Raw genomic sequence first — 23,269 nt, 5'->3', positions numbered from 1 at the left:
CTCCTAGTTTCAGAGGTAAAATTGGCGAAAAAATGGCCGCCAAAGGTTGGCGACTTCCATAACTCGAGAGACCTTTAAAACTGAAAATTTACCTTTTTTGTGCCTTTAATCAATGGTTTTCAGAAAAATCAACTGAGAAATGTGGTTTTTGATTGACAGAAAAGGTGTTGAGCCAAAAAAAGAACATTCGAAATTGTCAAATGGCCAGAAAAATGCTGTTTTCTTTGATTTCATTATTTTAACGAGCGTCTGATTGCATCACGATGCCTCACTAATGTATTTTGTTTCCTGTTCTAACGGCAAATTGTAGTCCTCTGTACAAACGATCACTTCTTACTTCCCGCTTTCCATTTTCAGTTGCCTTTTTAGATCACTGTTGATCTGAAATTTTGTTGATTGGGTGTAAAAGCACATACATTAAAACAAAATATATTTGATTCAAGAACTCTGTCAAAGATGTCCACCTGTTTTGGGAAGACCTCTTCTTTCCTTGACAATGGGTGGCACGTCTTGGAGATTTTGACTGTATTTGAACTGTATTGACCTCTGTCAGCAGGCCAGCCGACACTGTCCGGGGGTCGCGAGGTGTGGCATGAGGAAGAACTCATCAAGCATCTCCTGAACGGCTATGTCAAAGAAGCTCGGCCGGTCCTGAAGCCCGAGGATACGGTGGAGGTTTCCGTCAAGTTCTCCTTTGTTCGTGTGGAAGACCTGGTTGGTTGAAGTTAAATAATGTATAATAATATAATTAACAGTATTTGATATTCTCATAAAGCATTGAACTTGGATGAAACACTGCTGTCTCTTAGTACTTTACCGTTAAACAAGGTCAGCGCCAGGCAGCGCAATCACCGGGCTGCTCTGAGCGACAAGTCAGCTACTGGTGATACACACAGAAACAGTGCTAAACCAGCATGGAAAAGCTCTCGGCGTGAGAAGGGAGCCAATGACACCCCCAACCAGAAGAAGTGTTCCCTCAACCTCTTGCAACTCAACATCTATGGTTTGAGGAACAAGAAAACAGAACTCCTCAAAGTACTGAAGGACAGGCAGATTCATGTTGCCCTCCATCAAGAAACCCTACACAAAGGTACGGACATGAACCTCACAGGATACACCAGTTACGCCTGCACTTGCACAGGATGCCGCGGTGTAGTCATTTACCTGCGAAACGATGTTCAGGGAGATGTCGCACACTTATCATCTGCCCAACCGACAGATATCCAGAAGGCCACCATATGGCATATTGGTAGGAAGTACACACTTTTCAATGTTTACAGCCCTCCACAGACAACATGCGACTTGTCTGATCTGCAAGCAGCCTACTATAAGAAAACCATTTGTGCAGGTGACTTCAATGGCCACTCTCCTGAATGGGGCTATATCAAATATAACGGCACAGGCCGAAAGATTGAGGAGCTGTACGAAACCAGCAACCTATCTTTGTTACAAGATGTCAACTTAACTGGCAGACAGGTAAACGGCAACCTCTTGTGGCCTCGTCCAGAGTACATCTGGACCCAGTCTCGCGTTGTTCTCCATAAGTGGGCCTCGATGTGCTTCCTCCCGCGGGCACTCATACAGTGCGTGCTGCAGGTCGTCAGGACTTGTGCCACACGCCAGATAGGAATCATTGGGAGCGGAGCCTATTGCATGGGTTCCTGTCTGAATCCAGGGGTTGATTGGCGTTTGGCCCGGAGCTGTACTTGTTCTGGGGTCTGCAGCACCGCGTAGAGGTCCCAATAATGACTGCAAAACTCAACTCAACTCCTACCTTACTTCACAGAGCCCACTTGACTCTCAGCCGGCCTGATCTCACCATCTGCTCATCCGACATTGAAAACTCCTGTCGCATCGAAATGATTGATGACATAGGAAGTGATCACAGGCTTATCTTTATACAGATCACCTCCCCACCTGCATTGAACCACCTTCAGAGGACTCGATGGAACTTTAAGAAAGCCAACTGGGCAGAATACGAAAAGACCTCGGACGAAGTGCTTTCTAGCATAGCAGAAACAGAAGATGCTGATCTTTTTAATGAACAAGTCACGAAAAATATTCTTCAAGTTGCATCTCAGCACATTCCTTGGGGATGGCGAAAAAATTTCAAACCCTTTTGGAGGGAAGAAATCCAGACTGTTGTGGCAGAAAAAGAGAAAGCCAGACGGTCATTGGAAAAATCACCATCACCAATTAACAAAACACTACAACAAGACCTGTGCTCAGGTGAAAGTGACAGTTAAAAAAGCCAAAAAAGAGAAATGGACTCAAACCTGCAAAGATCTTGACCTCCGCCACAATGGAACAAAAGTTTGGTCCTTTGTCAGCAACCTCTCGGGAGAAAGACAAAAAAGCAACCCCAAACCCTTTTTCCTTTCAGTCAGCACCATCACTGAAGACCAGAAGAAAGCCGAACATTTTAACCGGTTTGTAGCCTCTATAAACAGGGCAGGCAGACTAACCGAGGCTGATAGACTCCTCATAAATAAGGCTAAGCATAAAGAAAAAGCTCCTACTGTGAACAACTCCCTTTTTGAAGAGGATTATAGCATGGTGGGACTCAGTCAGGCCCTCAAAAAGCTAAGGGAAAAGAAAGCACCAGGACCAGATAAAATACACAACGAAATACTGTGCAACTTTGGTGCTAAAGGAAAAGAAGTTCTCTTTTCCCTGATAAATACCACTTGGAGAACGAGTGGAATACCAAAGGCATGGTGGATCGCCCAGATTATATCGCTCCTGAAAAATGGGAAACCACCTGGAGAAGCGGAAAGCTACCGACCTATCTCGTTAACATCATGTATCGGTAAGCTTGCGGAAAGAATGATAAACAACCGCCTCTACTGGTACCTGGAAAATACTAACAGCTTAAACCCACACCAAGCAGGCTTCAGAAAAGGCAGCAACACAGAAGATCAACTTTTTAAACAGAGTCAAAACATCCAGAATGGATTTCAGGAAACACACTGTTGCCATCTTCATAGATCTCCAACTGGTGTACGACAGTGTGGAGAAAAGGCCTACTCATGGAATTGATGGACCTTTGTATACATGGAAAACTTTACTAATAGATCAAGTTCTTTCTGTCGGATCGAAACATTGAAACCAAGGTAAACAATGCCCACTCGTCAAGAGAAGTACTTGAGGAAGGCCTACCCCAAAGTTCCTGTCTGAGTTGCACTTTGTTCCTGATCTTCTTTAATGATGTAACGAACGTGCTAAAATCAGAAAAGACTCTTTATGCCGATGATCTTGCTCTTGGGCAGACACCTCACAGCTCGATAGCAGGAGCAGGGGAATTAAATGAAGACCTCAAGAGGCTGCACAATTACTGTGAGAAATGGAAACTTAAAATAAACTGCACGAAAACAGTATACACCATCTTCTCGAAGAGCCATAAAGCAGCCAAAGAAAATCTCAAACTAAATATAGGAAATGAAAGTCTCCCCAAAGAAGAACATCCAACTTACCTAGGAGCCAAACTTGACCATAGTCTAACCATGAAAAGCCAAGTGGAGAACATAAGGAACAAGGCAAAAAAAAGACTCCAACTTTTAAAGAGACTCGCAAGCAGTTCATGGGGATCAGACAAACAAACTCTGAGAGGTCTATGTCTTGGTTATGTCCGATCTTCCCTGGAATACAGCAATAGCCTACTCACTATGTGCAGTACAACTACTTGCAACACCCTTGACAAGGTCCAAAACAATGCCCTACGTTTTAGAAATGGTGGCATGAGATCCACACCTACCGCCGCGTGCGAAATCCTTTCAAATGTTGAACCCCTGGGAATCCGCAGAGATAAAGCAGTTTTGGAGCTACACGAAAGAACTAAAAGAATGTGCCCCAACCACCCAAACAGGAAATTAGTAAAAACATGGAAACCAAAGAAATGAATTCAACAAAAGTCAATCATGCATCACATCACAGAACTAATGGAGAGTCACCATCTACCACAAAACAGAAAAGAAACCAAAACAGTCAACCAAAACATCCCTCCCTTCCTTTCATTAAAAAAGCCAATCATTACAACACCTCTCAGAGACAAAAGCACAAAATCTTCAGACCCAGCGACGCTGATACTTGCATCACATCAAACAATCGACAGCTATTCAGATGACTGGATACATGTCTACACGGACGGCTCAGCATTCAAAGGCCCAACCAAAGCCAGATATGGAATACTAATATAGTACCCAGATGGAAGTTCCAACGAGATCTCTGCAGCCTGTGGAGAGAACTGTAGCAACTACGATGCAGAAATGATGGCAATTGAAACAGCACTGTACCATCTCCGCAGTTTTTGACACTCGTCCTGGAAAAGCACAAAGTATTGTGATTTTCACTGACTCACTATCAGTCTTACAAGCCATAGAAAATGACCATCATCTAAACCAAGATTTGACCCATATACTATTTGGATCCCATCATCTGATAACATTCTGTGGCATCAACCTAGTAATGCAGTGGGTCCCCAGACACTCAAACAAACCTGGAAACGACAGAGCAGACACACTTGCCAAACGGGGATCTAGACAGGAACAACCCAACATTCCAACTTCATACAACACTGCAAAACAAATCATTAAAAGCAACAACAAACAAGATTGGATGAACTGATGGGCTCTGGGAAAGACAGGCAGAGCAGTTTTCAAACATATGACCACAACAAAAAGAAATGACAATATCAACCACATACAGAGAAAGAAACAGACCACGATCTTCCGCCTACGAACAGAACATATACAGCTCAACTTCCACCTGAACAGAATAAACCCGGAACTTCCCCCAATGTGTCCGTTGTGTGACTATACTTATGAGACTGTGGATCATCACCTGTTCCACTGCACAGCCCTAAATGACATCAGAGCTACCCTTCTCCCTCCGAGACCTAACTTTAACAACACACTCTATGGAACATTACAGCAACTGCAGCAAACCTGCACTTGTCACTACATGGCATTGGACAGAAGGGTGAGAGCCCAGCTGTTGCTGGATCGATAACAACAACAACTTAGTACTTTACAAATACTATAGCAATGCATATGTGGTACATTATGTTTTAATTCAAAATCTCTCTCTCTCTCTCTCTCTCTCTCTCTCTCTTTCAATACATCTATACATATAATATACTAGCTGGGCCCCCTTTCGATGAAAGGAATGATCGGTGCATTAACATCAACTGAAAGTCTTTGGCTTACTATAGGCTATTTACACTCTACTGGAAAGGAGCAATAAATCATGAGAGATGCAAAAAATTATAAGGTCTAGATCTAGATCTATACTCTCAAAACAAAATGCACCTCGCAAAATATCACTTCCGCACCAGATTTTCTAAAATTGCAGAGACAGAAGCGTCGGCCTACAAAAGCGATCGGCGAAATAAAGAAATTTAGCTTTTTGTAGCAAAACTGTTTCAAAACGGAAAAAACGAAGGGCGGCATGATCTGGAGAATATTTTAAAGAATCTTTTGACGAAAACCGCATGTCGATCGATGCAGCCATTAAAAAGCCTTTTGAATAGCAAAATTCGGCCACCACAAATAGATAATAGATAATCTAAAAACAGAAACAAATTTAGCAGGAATTTGAATTGATTAATTACAAGATTTTGATTCTATTAAACTACTAAAATTAACTACTGGTGTCGCTTGATGTGCAAGACTCAAAAAGATTTTATGATGTGTGCCAATGTTTGAGGGAAAAAATGGTTGTGTCAGCTGCCCATGATAGAGCAATATGGCGTGATGAAAAGTGGCTTTTGGGTAACTTTTAAAATTCTTTCCTGTGAAGTGGTGTAGGTAGTCTAGTGGCTAAGCTACCGGACTCATAATGGTTAGGTTGTGTGTGACGTCAGTAGTCTAGTGGTTAGGCTACCGGACACGAAATCGTGGGGTTGCGGGTTTGGGTCTTAGAGCCTCTGGCCTGACATTATGTCTTTAGGAGAGACTTTTCATATGAATTTTCCTCACTTCACGCAGGTTGGAATGGGTACCGAGCCACAGGCAATGAAAGACCTTGTTAGTTTGGTAGCGTTTTATTGCCTGTAAAATGGCTGTTTGCACTGTACTCTTCCCAGGAAGGTGAGATTGTTTCAGAGTGCACAGAGCTTGCTGTTGGGCTGGAATTTGAGCTATTCTTCTTCTTCTTCTCCTCCTCCTCCTCCTCCTGCCCCTCCTCCTCTACTTCACTTCACCATTGCACGCAGAAGACCCAAGTTTTTGGTTGTAGCAAGTGGGAAAATTATTTTTTCAAGTATCTCGGTTTTTCTGCGGGGATATTGTTACCCTCTCAGCCCAATTTGGCAGAGTCAGAAGGAAGACCACCTCGTAAAAGATATGTTGATGGGGGGGGGGTGTAAAAATAAAAAAATTTCTACATTAAAATAGAAATTTGCTACAGTGTATTACAGTATTTTAAATTCACCATACACGCAGAATGCATTCTGCACTGATCAGATGCTCTCCCCAAAAGTACGAGGAGTTAAAACAAGAAATTATGAAATCTGTTTGCAACTTTTATGAGGAATACAATGTCTTTTGGTAGAGCTTCTTGCGAGAACTTTTTTTGGGACATAGGAAAAGAGATTGTCTTACTTCTATATCGTCTGTTTGTTTACAGGATGAGGCCACAGATACGTTCGCTTCATCGGTCTTCATTGTACAGGTACGTCATGTAGACATGTTCTACAGTCATTATTAAAACACAGTATATGCTGTTTTTACGATTTTACTGGAGAGCCAAAAAAACTGAATGTTGTTACCAAGAAAACAAACTCCTTGTAAACATAACAATCAATATTGTAAAGAATACAATTTTGATAAAAACTTGCTTATTATCTTTAAAGAAAATGGTTTCTTGGTAACAACATTCCATTTTTTGTTCTCCTGTTAAATTGTAAAAACCGCATTATATACTGTACCAGAGCTTGAATTAGGTGTTCAGGAGGGCAAGCAAAAATTGCCTCGATGGGGCCTAAAAATCAGAGGGCACCGAGACAATTTGCTAGGGCACCAAGGCAAAAATTATAGGTGATCATTTTGTTGATTGAAGCTGGTAATACTGGATCGTGCATCACAGCTTTTATAAATAACAATAATATTTATTCTTGCTCTCTACAAAAGTATAGGGTTATCGGAAATTTAAAAAAAAATCATAAATGAAACATAAGTAAATCACAGTAAAATCACACCAAAACAAAATCACAAAAAATCAGTTTTAATAAAATAATGATCACGATTGCATCTGACTTTTGAATGCCTTTATAGCCAGATTATCTAGCTCTTATTTATTGGATTAAGATGAATGAGTATGACTGTTTACAATAGGGTACGATAGAAAACAGTAAATAATATGACCAATTAGGTAAGACTTTTAATATGACCAATTAGGTAAGACTTTAATCATTTGAGATTCAAACAGAGTGGTTTACAGGCAGTGTAGTAATAAAATAAAAACAAATCGTGAGTAACTGAAAACAAATTTTGAACTTGTATAAAAAAGAAAAAATAAGAAGTGAAAACAACTTATGAACTTGTGTATGGAAAAAAAAAGAATGAATGACTAAAAATTGGTGTCAAGCAGTTAAACAGTGTGAGGTTCTGACTATGATGATAAGTGAAAATAAGTTTTGAAAACACAAGTTTTAAAGTACATGTATGTTATATAAAAAAGAACTAAACAATCAGCATGTCATATTATGACTTATGACTAGATCAGAATATAGAAAATATGTTGGCACACCCATATACAAAAAGACTGGCTTACTGTTTGTCCCTTATGGGGAAAAAACAAGTGATTTTAAAAAGTATCACCAGAAAAGATGATTTCAGAGAAAAGTGCTGTTTTATCAGGACATCTAGTTGTGAGACACATCTCTTGCCACATCTCTCACATCTGCAGCATTCTTTTTCACCCAGAGATTTTTTCAGACACTGCTGCTGAGGTTTGGTTATCATTGCTGCGAGTGTGTTGCACTAGCCATGACAAAATGGACATAATTATCAAGCTGAACAGTGTCAGACTAAAGCTTTGATGAGATTTCAGACAAGTCTGACAGGATTTCTCCATACCCCCTGCCCTCCCACGTATGTTCATGTATCTTAAAAATTAAAAAAATCAATAATTCCCCCCATTCTGGAGTCCCATACTTTGCGGTGTTCAGACTTTGAATGAACTTTGGTGACCCCAACAACCAGTGCTCACACAATGCCATATCTTATGATTAAGTAGTGATACCAACGTTCAGGGTCATTGACCTGCCACGGTGGCGAACCCGACAAGACGCGCTTGTATAACTTTCTTTTCTTTTTTTTTTTCCACAAGTGACAGCACAGGACAAATAGTGATTTATTTTCATGGTGGCGCATTTTTAAAAACAAAAAAACAAGGGCACGGCAAAAATTGCTGCGGTTGCCCCTTTGATTTTAAGGGCATTACGGCAAATTGCAAAGGCACTGGGGCAAATTGCTGCGGTGCCGCATTCTATTTCAAGCCCTGCTGTACGTTTAGAAATGGTGGCAGTATTGTGCACATCAGGAATTAGGACATTTCATCATCAAGCTCTTTAAGCCCTGAAAGCAAAATTTTCCAGGAGAGAAAAAAAACCTGTTTCTTTCTGTTAATGTTTTTACCTATGTTATGTATCTTTTTAGAGTTTGAGGGATGGAAATAAAGACTAGCATGCTTGCACCCCTGTTTTTATTTTTACCCATACATAGCAACCAACCAGTTCATAAAAACACAGCCAATATGTTTTTGAGAGTCTGAGTTCAGAAGTCCGTTTTTGTGCCCATGAAATACATTTGCTGAAGGAAAAATGTGAAGTTTCAAGACCAGATTTGCAAATAATATTGAAAGCAAAGCCTACAAGTCAAGAGATTTTTTTCTGCAGGTCTACTTTCAATAGCTTGAATTTGTTGAATGCAGTAAAGTGTGTATGTGAAAGGTTTAGAGGGGAGTTCCTTGGCCACTATCTTGACCCGCCATGTGGATAGAATCTGTTTTATTTTTATTTTAAAAATTTGGCAGCTATACTGCTTTGGTAGTCTCTGTATCTATCTTCTTGTCATAAAGTTGTTGAGCAACGTTTTTGTTTTTGTTATGATGTGAAAATTTGTGTCAGGACGTGATTGAATCCGGTGCTCGTCAATCTTTGGGTGTTTGGAGTTATTGGTATCATGTTAAATCCTGTTGATTTGCCTTGCTTTTAAAAAAAAAATTTCATCTATCTTGAAAAGAAGGCCAGGTATTTGTGATAAAAGGAGGTGAAAATCGTTTGGTGTCAGAGGTAAAATAAGCCCCGAAATGAGCACTTAAGTTTGGTGAGTTTCAAAGCTTCAGTGTCAATGGAGAGTGCTAATCTACATTTTTGTGCCTTTGCTCATTGTTTTTGAGCCCAAAACAAGAAAATTCAATTAAAATTTCCCAATGGGTTGAAAAATGTCAGTTTCTTTGATTTCATGATTTTGATGAGCGCCTGGTTTCACCAAGATGCCTCACATTTGTTTACCATACATTCCCAGGTGTGGACAGATCCACGACTGAAGTGGGACCTCTCCAAGTACGGCGGTGTACACACTGTCCGGTTGCCTGCCAGTAAAATCTGGATACCAGATCTGGTGCTGTATAATGTGTGAGTTCTTTGATTTCATGTACGAATCCAGTCGTAAGATGTTATTAGATATTGCGACTGTTGCAAAGAAGACGAGTGACTCCAATGTGATAAATGTTTGTAAATCAAAGTATATTCATATCTCAATCTGTCAATTTTGACCGATGTGTTGTGTAGGGTTGTTTGGGTTTTTGTTTTTGTTTTGTTTCTGGGGTTTTTTTTTGGGGGGGGAGATTGTTTGTTATTTGTGCTATCATACTAATAAGGATGGACGATAAAGGAGATGAAATGGGAGTTTACTTTAAATTATAGTTTTTCTATTTTTGTTTTCATCGTACCCCGCTATTGAGCTTGAAACCTAAAGGTCATGGGTTCAAATCCCATAGAAGGCCCCGATGTGGTGTCTTAAAAAAATTTAGTTTACAAAAAGTTTCTGCTTTCTACACAGGAGGGAATGTGAGAAAGATTTTGTCAGTTTGTTATGGTATGGGCATGTGTTATCCGCAGCTTGCACTGTGACTGTATGCTTCTAGGAAAGCCAAGAATGTTTCTGAGTGTTCTTGGGTGTGATATGGTAATACTATAGATTGTAAAGTTGATAACTTGGTTATTTGGTGAGAGAATAAGTATAGGTACCGCAAACTGGCCGTGCGCCCCCATGGCACACTGTCACGGAGACCAAAACTCCTAAAACACTGTGTGATCATGCATACACACAGACACTTGATATATCAGAAGAAAGAGGAGCTTTTCTACTTTTTAGTGGTATTATTTATTTGAATCAATGATTCTTTTGAAATCAAAATCTTGTGGGATAAAAGACAACACTATCAAGGTTTTCACAGTAGCGGCCGCGCGTTTCGTATATTGTATTTTAGAGTGACCTCGGTTGAACAGGAACAGGGAGCGTATGGTATTAAATACTGCAATCTGATTCGTCGATATTTCAAGATGAGAAGACGCTCTTTCGGGTGATATATTTCTAAAGACTGTCCTTAAAGAATTAATAGAAGAGATTTGCGTGTGAAAAGTTTTGGTGCTATTTTTTTAATAGAACCAGGGATCAGACTGACTACGGAAATATGTCGGCAGAAAGCCCATTCATTCCTCTTCAAGAATAACAGTGCCATTATACGCAAATAAACACCGGACGCTCCCCGTCGGCTTGCAAGCAGGGCACCATCGCCCCGATTTCGTATAAATTCTCTCTCCTTCCAGGGCTCCTTTCTGCCGTTCCCTGTTGCAGTGCTGTGGCCGCCTGGAATCCCATAAACATGGTTACAATAGTACATAGATAACCTTCTATTATCAAAGATCGTTCATAAGAAGGTAGCTCTAGTAAACTCGACCTAAAACGTGTCCGCAGAAGTCCGTGCATTGGTTCAGATGGTGCTGCAGTCTTTGTTTTAAAGCTCTTTCGTTTCTCCAGAAGAATAATAAGAATAGCACAGTTTGTTAGTTTCGCTTTTATTGTTTTTCACACAAGTAGGGTAACTCCGTTAGAAAAGTCTGCACTTTTTCGAAGAGGGCGACACCGGATTTTCAGTGTCAACATGGACACGTGACTCAGCCTTGTTGTGATTAGCTGCAAACCACCCGATCGCGTGATTCGCAGGCCTGAAAACAAACGCGCTTGTTTTTGTAGGTCACTGACCGAGTCGATCGGTTTGTGCCACGATGGCCGCTTTGCGTCTTAAATTTGGCTAGTCCTGGCCACCCGACCCGATCCCGTATGTGGGCACCCCCTATAATAATCGTCACTTTCCTCTACTTCTTTTGTATGTTTGTCACTATCGTGTGAACTGCTTTTTTTGTCGTGCCTTGATAGTTGAAGCAGACTTTATGCTGTTGAGGCTAGAGAGGTGAGCAGAGTAAGCCTGATTCCCCCATTGGACTTCTCTTTTGACATCCATCCCTTGGCGCTCATGTGACGTTATACAGTTGCAAGTGCTGTAAAAACCTTACTAAAACTAAAAATCTCTTCATGACGTGTTCTGATCTGAAATGGATAAATATTGTTTTGGTGGGTGGTTGGCAGGTGCTCTGGTGTGGTTCGCTCCTTCTTTCCTATCAAACATCTATCATCTTTATCTCTCCTCCTTCTTTTTTTGTTTGTTACTCTCTTGCAACACCTAATCTTCGACACTTATATGACCTTATTGTGTTGCAAAACTAAAACTAAACTAAAATATTGTTTTGGTTGTGTCCAGGGCCCATCGAGAACCACCGAGCTCGCTGTACGAGGAAACTGTGACCGTAACCTCTGACGGCAGCGTGGTGTGGGTCCCCATGCTCACTCTGTACAGCACCTGTCCCATGGATCTGAGTAACTTCCCTTACGATGTGCAGACGTGCCGCATCGTTTTCGGCTCATGGATGCACACTAGCTGGGAGATGAACGTCACGGTGGGTGAAGAACTCTATAGGTTTAAATGCTCCTGTCAATACTATTTGTGAGGTGTGCTGACAAAATGGGTTACTTCTGGCAATCTATGAAAGGAGAGATTGACAAAAGTTTGACACAGGGGTAAAGTTTGTGAATTTTCAACTGATGGCGGTTTCTCTAAGTTTATCATGTCTTATTTCATACTTATATATTGTGTAAACTCCGGCAATAAGTTTGACGTATTATCTCTATTTGCGTTGGGCTAAAATTGAGAAGTAGCTTGCGTCTGGTCATCTTGTCATGTTTCAGTTTCGTCTGTTTTCACGTTTCAGTTTTGTGTCTATTCACATTGTAGTTTCGTCTTGTCCCGTTTCAGTTTCTGGTCCGATGACGTTTCGGTCAACTTTGTGTCTTTTTACATTTTAGTTTAGTGTCTATTCACATTTCAGTTTTGTCTTGTCCTGTTTCAGTTTATCTCCAAGGAGAAAGCTGAGATGGATGTTGTCCTGAGCGAGGAAGACTCCTCCTACCTGGTCCACCAACACCCACAGTGGGAGCTGGTCGGGAACCGGGCCAAAGCCAGGCTGACCTTGAAGAAGTACGACTGCTGCCAGCAGCCTTTCACCCTCATCACCATCTCGGTGCAGCTTCGGCGAAGGTCGCAGTTCTACCGCTATCTGACTTTGGGGCCGGCAGCTGTGCTGGGTATACTGGTGCCTGTGGTGTTTTTGGTGCCTGCGAGGAGTCAGGATAAGACTACTTTTGGTGAGGTTTTGGATGGGTGTGGGTGGGTGGGTGGAATATGAGCACTAAATGTCAATCTGTGACTGATAGAAAAGGGAGTCAAATTGGTAAGAAAAATTATTTTGCTCCACTGAGTCTCAAGAGAGTCTCACGTTTTGGCAGTTGCTCATATGGGTGTTAGGACATGGTGGATATGGTGGTGTCTGTGTGTTTGGAATAGGGGGGGACGCTAGGGATGGTTATGAATGTGTGGATGTAGGACGTTGTGTGTGGGTTATGCCTATAAGTTTGATGGTACAGTGACTTTGCCTTCTCTCTGATATAGGAAGATGCCACACATATGTGGCACGACGTGGCGGAATTAGGCGCTCATCAATTTTTGGGCATCTGGGGTTGTTGGTATCATCTTAAAGCCTGTTCTTTTGACTTGCTTTTGGTGAAAAAATATCCGTCTATGTTGAATAGAAGTTGAGATATTTGAAACTGAAGCAGGGGAGGGTGGCCTGGTTTCAGAGGTAAAATAAATGAGAAAATGGCCTCTAAAGTATGGTAACTTCTATTATAGCTTGAGAGTTCTTGCACGGCTGTTCCACTCAGGATCACCTAGTTGCTGGCCGACCTGACCTCTGAGACGAGGTCACGCCCCGGTCACGCTACCTGCGGGCGCTCGGCTTCACGGTCAGTGGCTCCCCCGCGATGTTGAGTTTTGTACACATAAAGACCAGTTCGTATGAAAGCCAAGAAAGTCAATGAAACAACAACCAAATGATCACATGAAGACGAAGGTGTAGTTTATGACAGTATAATTTTTATCACGGAGAAGTAAAAGAAAGTGTAGTTTAATTTAAAAGAGGGGGAATGTTGCGTTCATCATAGATTGGTTATTACAAACAAACATGGTTTTTTTTAAATAATAAAAAATAAACGGACCGACGGATTTTTACAGTCTTCATTGTCTGCTCACAGTCAGACTTTGAACTTTCAAACACACTTACGTTTATGAGGTGCGGCCAAAAAGTCTTGCTGCTGTTGTTGATTAATGCACACAGTCTTGTCAATGAGTGGGAAAACAGTTGAGTCCAGCCATGGAGTGTGGCCTTCAAATCTGAAGATGTCTGTAGTCAGTGTGCTTCCAACACAGCTATAAGTTGTTGTTGTTTTTTTTATGCCTACTGTTCTCTTTTCTACTCTGGCGATTGTGGCATGGAGCACCCCCCCCCCCCTTTTTTCACCCAGCATGCTAAGACCAAAGCCCCAGGCTTTCATAAATGGCAGGCAATGGCGCTCTAGCATGTGTATTTTTGGTGTCACTGTGTGAGGAAATAACTTGCAGAATAGTTTTAGATATGAACCGATGTCTGCGCTAATGGAAATGTGTTCTGACGGGAGTACAGAAGAAGCATCTGGGGTGGGGGTATCCGTTATGCTCGCGGGGGACGGAGAAGGCAACTCGTGTCCTTCCGTAAGCAAAGGAATGCGCTCTTTAATGCATCCTTTGCTAAGTTGAACACAGCGAGCACACACAGAGCACTCGTTAATTCTTATGCTTGCGTCGTAAGGGGACCAAACATAGGCACTGTCTTCTATGCATTTATTCTGTGCGGCCTTCAAAGCCGCATTTGTAATTTGCTTCTGTAGTGTGTATATTCGCGAGCCACATTTCCTGCATAGAGTGTTGGAATGCTTGTCGGCTGTGTCGTTGTCAATGTTCAGTCTATAATATTGTAAAAAGTCAGACTTAAAGTTTTTACACAAAAATTGACGCTGCTTAGAAACTTTAGTTTTTAAACTTCTTCCACTACAAGTACGACACAACTTGTTTAAATTCTCAAAGTGGATGTTATAAGAGTGTTCCATCTTTGATGTTTAAAGGCTCTATTATTATAAACACACAAGAAAGTCAGACGTTCCCGCTTCACAGAGTTTTTCTTTGTACCGAGGGTTGCGCTAGACTAGTCACATAAAGTGCGCTAGTTCATGGAAATTTAGCTCGGACCCTGAGATTTTTCACCACAATGGAGAGAATAGATTTATAAAAAGAAATATGAAGGTTAAAACAAAAATTGTCGGTTCGGATTATTAAAATCCGCTTTTAAATTAAAAAAAATCAATAACACAGAGCTGTACAACAGTGGTAGTATATAGGTATCCCAAGGGAATATAAAACGAGATAGAAACTGGTTTCAAACTGCGGGTTATAGAGGAGATGCTGAGCTTTTATTTGGTATATAACACTCCTAGGTTTACGGGATGGAGAAAGGGAGTACTATGCTGTAAATTCCTGTTAATTTCTTGAAATTGTACCCTTTCCGCGCGGATCAGTCAGATCTAGGGATAGGCCGGTGGAAGTGTCGTAACGCGTAGAGATTTATTACCGTCCGCCAGGGGTCAGAATGGTCAGACGGGCTACAACTAATTGCGCCTCTCGGAGAGTGAAACTGAACAGCCGTGCTTGGAAAAATTTCACATTTTTTAAAATCAATGTTTTTCAGTAAAGTCCACTCAGAAAATGTGTTTTTAAATTCACATAAAAGGTGTTGATAAAAAGTAAAGTAAATAAATAATAAATTGCACAACGACCAGAAAAATGCCGGTTTCTTCAATTTCATTATTTTGACGAGCGCCTGATTTCACCATGACACCTCACATATATATGATGTCATCAGATATCATTGTCATTATCATTATAAGGAACCACAATCTTTTTCTACTCTCCTCCACCCCCCGTCCCTCCCCATCTTCCCTCTCAATGTTGACTGCTTCAAAAAGTGTGTTTACTTTGGAGCAATGGTGTTTGGAGGATGCTCTGATGTTGTTTGCGCTTTATTTCCTATCAAACATCTTTCATCCTCATCTTTGCTCTTTCTTTTGTTAGTATGTTATTCTGTAATAGTTTCTCTATCTTTGGCCCTTATATGACATGTTTGTGTTTCAAGCGCTGTAAACTGTTCTTACCCCCCGCGGCGGTGCTACTGACTGAAGTGTCTTTGTTTTCTTCTGTGCTTGAGCTTGTGGCTTGTTACATCTTCGCTTCCCCACCTCTTTGTGGGTTGTGGATAGATGCTCTGGTATGGTTTGCTCTTTCTTTTATATCAAACATCTATAATACCCCCTGGGGCAGTGCCACTGACTGAAGTGTCTTTTGGCCATTCCCAAAGGGGGGACATTAACATCTCGAGTTCTGGATGAAAATAGTCTCTGTGTGTTTTGTGTGTGTGTGTGTGTGTGTGCATTAATGTATATTGCATGAGAAGAAAGTAAGTAGTAAGAAAGGTTTTTTTGAAAAATGGGTATTCCAATGTAAAGCGCATTGAGCTACTTTTTTTGGAAATGCGCTATATAAATGTTATATATTATTATTATTATTTATTATTATTATTATGCACAGTAGAACTGCACTTGTAAATGGGCTGACTCATCAGTGTTATGCTCGTAACTGGGCCTGAACTGCAACAGGGAACTGCTGCTTTTTCTTTCCTTATCTTTACTATCGTCATTTTCCTCTACTTCTTTAGTATGTTTGTCATACCCTTGTGACACGCTATTTCCAGGGCGCCTTGATAGTCGAAGCTGACTTTGTGCTGTTGAAGTTAGAGAGGTGAACAGAGTAAGCTTAATTCCCTCTGTAAGGACTTCTCTGTTGACATCCAGCCTTTGGCGCTCATATGACCTTATGCAGTTGCCAGCTCCGTAAAACCTCTACTGTTAACAAACTGTTACTAAAACTAAACTAAACATCATTCGTCTTTATCTTTCCTCTTGCTTTTGTTTGTATTTTTCTCTCTAATAATACCTCTCTCTTTGAGCCTTATTTGACTTGTTTGTGTTGCAAGTGCTGTATAATTCTTACTGAAGCTAAAAACTAAAACATTCCCACTTTCTCCCCCCCCACAGGACTACTTCTGTTGCTGACACTTACAGTTCTCATGTCCATCTTGCAGCAAGCCGTGCCTTTTAACCATGGATCTATGCCCAGAATATGTAAGTTGTATGTGGGTAGTTAGCTGGTGCTCGGGTGTGGTTTGCTTCTTTTTTCCGGTCAAATATATATCGTCCTTTTTTCCCCTCCTTCTTTTTTATGTTTGTTACTCTCTTGTAACACCTCTAATCTTCAGCACTTATATATGACCTTATTGTGTTGCAAATTCTGTAAAACTCTTACTAAAACTAAACTAAAACTAAGTTGTTTGCCTTTTAACCATAGATCAATGCCCAGAGTGTGTCAATTAGGTGTCATTTACTGTACACCAGAGGGTGCGGTGGCGAAGCGGTTAGTGTGCTCGTCTCTGAAGCGGAAAGTCCGGGTTCGAGCCTCGGTTCGGACATGGATTTTTTTCGCCGTCTCCTGCCCACCCAGCAGTAATGGGTACCTGACTTCGAGTTGGGGAAGTAAAGGTGGCGTGGAAAGGAACTGGCCACCCTATCACAATATGCCGAAGGCCCAGGAAGTTGTCTCACTAGCAAGGCAATCCCCAATGTCTGGATCGGATGTGGGAACAACTTAACTTTTACTTTACTGTACACCAGAGATTTTTCGCACATTCTTTATTTTTTTGCTATGCTCATTTTGTTTCTGCAAACTACTTGAATCTTCAAATTTCTTTTAAAATCATGAAAATCACAAATTTTAATACTGCAACAGTGACTCAAGGCCCCAAACATATATGTTGGAAACTTAATTACTTTGGTGGCCATTGTCTCACTAATTTGATCTCTGACATAGGCAACCCCCTCCTCCTTCAGTCACAAATATTTGCTAGACTTTTATTCCATTGATGGTTATTTTAATCACCAAAAGTAAGACAAATGAACATGTTTTAAAGTGATATAGATCACTCTGTTTGCCCGAAAATTGTCGAGCACCTGATTTCATTATGCTGTGATACATATGTGTGTGTTCCTGGAGAAAGGTACCAAAAGTCGCAACAGACCCTTTTCAGCTACAGGCTGATAATGACAAAAAAATCACTGTTTTGATCAAAATGTGTTTCCATTAAAAAAATGATTGTTCCGCCATGTTTTAACAATGCGTTAAAAGAAATTTCCTGTAAGGTACAACCGTTAACTCAAAATGGCCAAAATCCGACTTATGGTACCTTTCTTCAGGCACACAAGGTGTGCGCCTAGAGAAAGGTACCAGAAGTCGCCCCAGACCATTTCGAGCTTCAGGCTGGTAAAGACAAACAATTTTTTGGGACCAAAATGTGTTTCCAAAAAAAAAAAAAGATTGTTCCAAAATTGTTTTTACAATATGCTCAAAAGGTTTTAATTGATTTGACTTCTAAATGCTTTATTTTGAATTATTTTGAGGGAAGGGTATTATAAAAACAAATAATGAAAACTGCTTTTAGAAGGTGTTAAAATCTATTGTTGAAGCATGTTTTCTCTTCCCTGCTATGTTTTACCATTGTATTCCATTCATGATATCGATGTCAACTGAATGCCAAATTGGAAATAAATTTCCTATGAATAAATACATTCAAAAATTCATTTTTTAAAGTTTGTATGTGTTCTCACGTTTGTTAAACTTAAAAAAGCTCATTTTCTCAAAATTATATTTTTATACCCTATCTCTCAAAATGTGCAATATCTCAAAAACTACTTGGGATATCTAAGAAATTTACTTTGCTTTATTTGACTTTTCCGATCCAGCAGCCATTTGGGTTCTAGCCCTTCGGTCTGTCAATATGGCAAAGAATTTACAGGTTTTAATCAGCTGTGCTTTGTCACTGTATAGAGTATTTCCAATGTCTGGGGAGGCAGGTAGGTAGGTGCTACGCAGGTCGCAAAGTGCTGGGCAGTTAAAGAGGTGGTGTGGTACTGTTTCATCCTGGCAGTCGCACAATGGGCAGTCAGGTGGGGTATCCTTGCGGATCCTATTAATGTAGGAATTTAGTGGTATGTGTTGTGTTCGCAGGCGAAAGATCGTGACTTGTTCTCTTCTACTCAGGGAATTTATTGCATCTTTAGAGTTTGGGGGCTGTCATGTGTGCATATACAGTTCTTCCAGTTTGAAATTTAAAAAACCCTGTGTTCAGCAATGAATTTCCTATAAGGTACAACCCTTAACTCGAAATGGCCAAAATCCGACTTTTGGTACCTTTCTTTAGGCACACACAAATATAATTGTCTCATCATGCTTGTTTTTCCTGTCCAAATTCTCACCACAGCTTCTGCGAAATAATTGTCTCTCCTGACAGGTTCGTTTTACCTTGGCACCATGATCCTCACGTCGATAAGCGTGGTGGCCTCGGTCATTGTGGCTAACATCTGTGTGCGGGGAGCTCGCCGGAAACCTGTCCCAGCTTGGGCACATTCGGTGAGTGGTAAGAGAACGTAAACCTCTTTGTTGCCTGATAACGTCTCTGGTGCATCACGAAAATGTGTTTTTTCTATTTTTGTGCGACACCATAGCCATCATGGATGTGGGCAAAATTTGCAGTGCCTGGTTGCCAGTGAGATGTTACAAGTACGTCGCACTACTTGGCTGACTCTAATTCTTCTATTCGTAGATTTTACCCCTAGAACGGTGTGGGTTTGTGTTTATGAATTAGAAATCCGAACATTCGTACCAAGTTTGGTAGTATTACTTTACCGCTAGACTTGCAAGCCATCGATAAACACGGGTCTAGTCTTGCAGGCACAAAACGTGAACACTAGAATGACTAAGAAATGGTGGCAAATTTTACATTTTGACTTGGATTTGCTAGTTGTTTGAAAGTATGGGGATATTGGGGAATATGGAGATGAGGACGGTGACGCCATTGCAGACCTATAAGTGGGCCAGGTGAAGACAGCGAATCCTGTGACCTGGAGACTGCCAGAGGGTGTGTGTTTCTACTGTCAACACCAATTTTCTGCTAAGTTCTTTATCCTGAACAGCAGTGCTGACAAAATGCCTTTTTCTTATTCACAGCAGTTTCGAGACAAAAATTTGTTTGGTCAGCGTAATCAGTTTAAAAAAGGTGTTCTTCCAAAATTGGAAGGTGCATCTTTGATAGTTTTGAGAGGGTGTAAAAATGGAAAAATTCTCAAAGTTTGGGCTTAAACAGATTGCCTGTGTCTTGAGACTTTTCATGGTGGACTTTGTTCAACACTATCCTTTGCCAGTAAATTTTTAAATGTGAGGACATGTGTGGGACTGGGAGTTGTGTGTGTGTGTGTGTGTATGTCTTTTGCATTGCACAGCGCTTACAGCCTTCTAGAGATTAGTCGCTATATAAATTTCCATTAGTGTTAAAATTTTTGATGCTCTTGTTTCAGTTGTTCCTGGGTAGAGGAAGTCTGCGGAGATTTCTTTGCATCGGAGACTTCGGCCCAGTCAGAAACCTGTACAGCAGCGACATCTCGGCCAATGCCGCGGCCAGCGGCATCCATCTTGCTGATCTGTCAAGGGGGGAGGGGAACGAGCCGACCTTACAGGAAGTGGAGGGGGAGGGGCTCTGGTGGGTCACCGACCAGCTGTTGAACAACTCGGCAGACGGTTCGTCGGAGTCCCCCGCCACCTCAGGGTCGGCGGAAGACAAGAAGTGGTCGCAGCTCGCCTGCTACGTCAAGTTCATCGTAGGCAAAATGGCCGCCGACTCGGCGTACGAGAACGCCAACCAGGAATGGGAGGAGCTAGGCCGAGTGATTGACAGGTTGTTGTTCATCGCCTTCTTTGCGCTGTATGTCTTTACAGCCGCAGCATTATTATAGCTGATTATTATTTCCGTGTATATAATCAAAGGCCTGGTACTTAGAGACAAAATGTAACTCTAATCCAGGAATAGTATCCCCATTATCTCGATGGAGGCATCAGCGGGGTGAAATGAACACGTCGGATAATGTAACATTTTTGTATCATCGTGGTGATCGTAGGCATTTATCCAAATAATGAAATTGAAGAAACTGACATTTTTCCGCCCATTGGGCAATTTTTATCAAATGTTGGGGGGGGGGGGGGGGATCTCAACACCTTCCATGTCCATTTACAAACACTGATGAAAAGCACTGTAATTGTAAATTTGCAGCTTTCAAGGACACTTGAGCTTTGGGAATTACTTGAGTTTGGCGACCATTTTCTTGCCGATTTTTACCTCTGACATCAGGTGACCCCCACCAAGGTGTTGTATCCCTCTCCTTTTGCCAAAATGTGTGGTCCACACCCACACTAAAATTTATTTTGATGTCAAGTGGGGGGGGGGGGGGGGGGTTGCAAAATATCTTCTCAAGGGCCATGATTTTGAGACTCCTGCTGTAAAAGATTAATTTTAAACTCTTGAAGTCTACTTTCTACTTTGCTACTAATGTTGTGTTGTACGATGAGTCTCCCCCCCCTCCCCCATTTATGCTATGAGAATGTGATGTTTTATTTCGGATGGTGAGTTACCAGATTTTTTTGCCCCTCAAGCAGTGTGGACCAATCCTCTAGTCGCCAAATAATCTGAAGTGTGCCCCGCACAGCAGAAGTTCGAACCCAGGGAGTGGTCTCCTAGTGTGAGGATCTGCATCTTTGTCTCAGCTATGTAATAACTCATTCACTACGGCAGAGCCTTTTCTGTTTATTAAGAGTTTTACAGCACTCGCAACTACATAAGGTCATATGTGAGGCAGCATGGTGAAATCAGGTGCTCGTCAAAATACAGAAATTGGAGAAACATGCAATTTTCCACCAGTTTGCAAATTTTTATCGAATTTTTATTTTTTGGCTCAACCTCTTTTAAAGTCCATATAAACCATATTTCCTTGTGAATCTTACTAGAAAACATTGATTAAAGGCACAAAAATTTTCATTTTTCTGTTTTCAAGGACTCTTTAGCTATTGGAGTTACCGAACTCTGGCGGGCATTTTCCCGCTAATTTCAACATTGAAACCAGGCGACTTCACGTCCTTCAATCGCAAATATCTTGAAGTCTATTTAAGATACATGGATATTTATTTCATATGAAGCAAGGCAAATAAATCAGCTTTGGATAATACCAATAACTCCACATGACCAAAAATTGACAAACGCCTGATTCCACCGTGTCGTGACACATATGAACGAGCAGGACTCACCCCCCAGGGAGGTGCTACAGACTGAAGTGTCTTTAGACCATTCCCAAAGGGGGGACATTAACATGTTCTTATGCACAGTAGAATTGTAATTGTAAATAGGCTGGTTCTTCAATGTCATGCTCATAACTGCAGGAACTGCAACAGGGAACTGCTGCTTTTTCTTTCCTAATCCTTACTATCGTCATTTCCTCTACTTCTTTTGTATGGTTGTCTCACTCTTGTGACCTGCTATTCCCAGGGTGCCTTGATAGTCGAAACAGGTTGCAGGTGCTGCAACCGGATTTGACACTATACAGGAAAAGGATTCACGTCCAGGACCAGGCTCGTTTTCTCGGCATTATATTTGACAAAAAACTCACATTCATACCACACATCAAAGACTTTCTGTGAGGTGCCAGATAGCGTTAAACGCTTTGAAAATTCTATTGCATCCAGAGTGGGGCGGGGACTCAAAACACCTCCGCTTGTACATTTCCCTTGTCCGGTCCAGGCTTGACTACGGCTGTCAAGTCTACCGATCAGCAAAACCACACATCCTGAAAATGCTAGACCCAGTACAAAACCAAGTACCCCGCCTCGCTCTGTGGGCTTTCCACACTTCCCCGGTGGAGAGCCTCCAGGCCGAAGCAAAACATACCACCACTCTCACTCAGACGCACACAACTCTCACTACAATACGCAATTAAACAAAGCTCAACACCAGAGAACCTAGCACACAACTGCATTTTTAAAACAAACCCAGAAACCATAAACAAATTCCAAAACAACGAAAAATTCATCAATCCCTTTGACCTCAAAATCCTTGAGAACCTCAAAAACTTACACTTTCCCAAACAAGACATCCAACAATTTCTTTTCCCTGACCTCCCTCCGTGGCACCTCACCAAGGCAAAAGTAGACTTAAAACTGACCACACATGACAAAGAAAGTACAAACACCAAAACATTAAAAGCAGAATACGAAAAACTTGTAGAAAAATACCCCGGTGCTGAGCTTATCTTCACAGATGGCTCCAAAAAAGACGTGGGCGCCGCAGCCCTATCTTCAAACAGTACACACCTGAGGAGACTCCATCCCGAAGCCTCCATTTTCTCTGCGGAGGCCACTGCCATTGACATGGCACTGGACTCCTTAGAAAATTCTCCTAACAAATCTTTCCTTATCCTTTCTGACTCTCTGTCTTACATCACCTCACTCTCAAACTACACACTCCTACGCCCAAAAATAGTTAGGCCATGACTGAAAATTCACACCTTTTCTGAAACAAGAAAAAATGTCATGGTCGCATGGATACCTAGCCACGTGGGCATCCGAGGAAACGAGCAGGTAGATGACCTGGCGAAGAAATCCTTATCCCTTCTGTTGAGGACAACAACGAACATTCTCCCACAGACTGACTTTAAAAATAAACTAAAAAAGTACACCTCCATTCTGTGGGAGAGCCACTGGAAAAAACAGACGGGTAACAAACTCCACAATATTA

The 23,269-nt window shown here is 41.4% G+C and overlaps 1 protein-coding gene across 2 annotated transcripts in view; it reads left to right on the top strand.

Annotated features, from left to right (window-relative positions):
- LOC101853242 (neuronal acetylcholine receptor subunit alpha-10-like) overlaps positions 1 to 20,672 on the top strand; it is a 30,687-nt gene extending 10,015 nt beyond the window's left edge. Inside the window, exons 3-10 of one of the 2 annotated variants that reach the window (XM_013084418.2) lie at positions 557 to 714; positions 6,625 to 6,669; positions 9,528 to 9,637; positions 11,827 to 12,022; positions 12,473 to 12,767; positions 16,641 to 16,727; positions 18,947 to 19,065; positions 20,010 to 20,672. In XM_013084418.2, coding sequence (XP_012939872.1) covers positions 557 to 714; positions 6,625 to 6,669; positions 9,528 to 9,637; positions 11,827 to 12,022; positions 12,473 to 12,767; positions 16,641 to 16,727; positions 18,947 to 19,065; positions 20,010 to 20,444 — 1,445 coding nt within the window. In that variant the 3' untranslated portion in view covers positions 20,445 to 20,672. Of the gene's footprint in view, positions 1 to 553; positions 715 to 6,624; positions 6,670 to 9,527; positions 9,638 to 11,826; positions 12,023 to 12,472; positions 12,768 to 16,640; positions 16,728 to 18,946; positions 19,066 to 20,009 lie in introns of both variants that reach the window. The other variant, NM_001280814.1, reaches the window with a different exon arrangement.
- The last annotated feature ends 2,597 nt before the right edge of the window (positions 20,673 to 23,269 follow it).

The sequence above is a fragment of the Aplysia californica genome, unplaced genomic scaffold, assembly GCF_000002075.1.
Source record: "Aplysia californica isolate F4 #8 unplaced genomic scaffold, AplCal3.0 scaffold00292, whole genome shotgun sequence".
Lineage (NCBI taxonomy): Eukaryota > Metazoa > Mollusca > Gastropoda > Aplysiida > Aplysiidae > Aplysia > Aplysia californica.
Note: the sequence above shows the minus strand (reverse complement) of the source record. Positions and strands in the feature narration are given on the sequence as shown.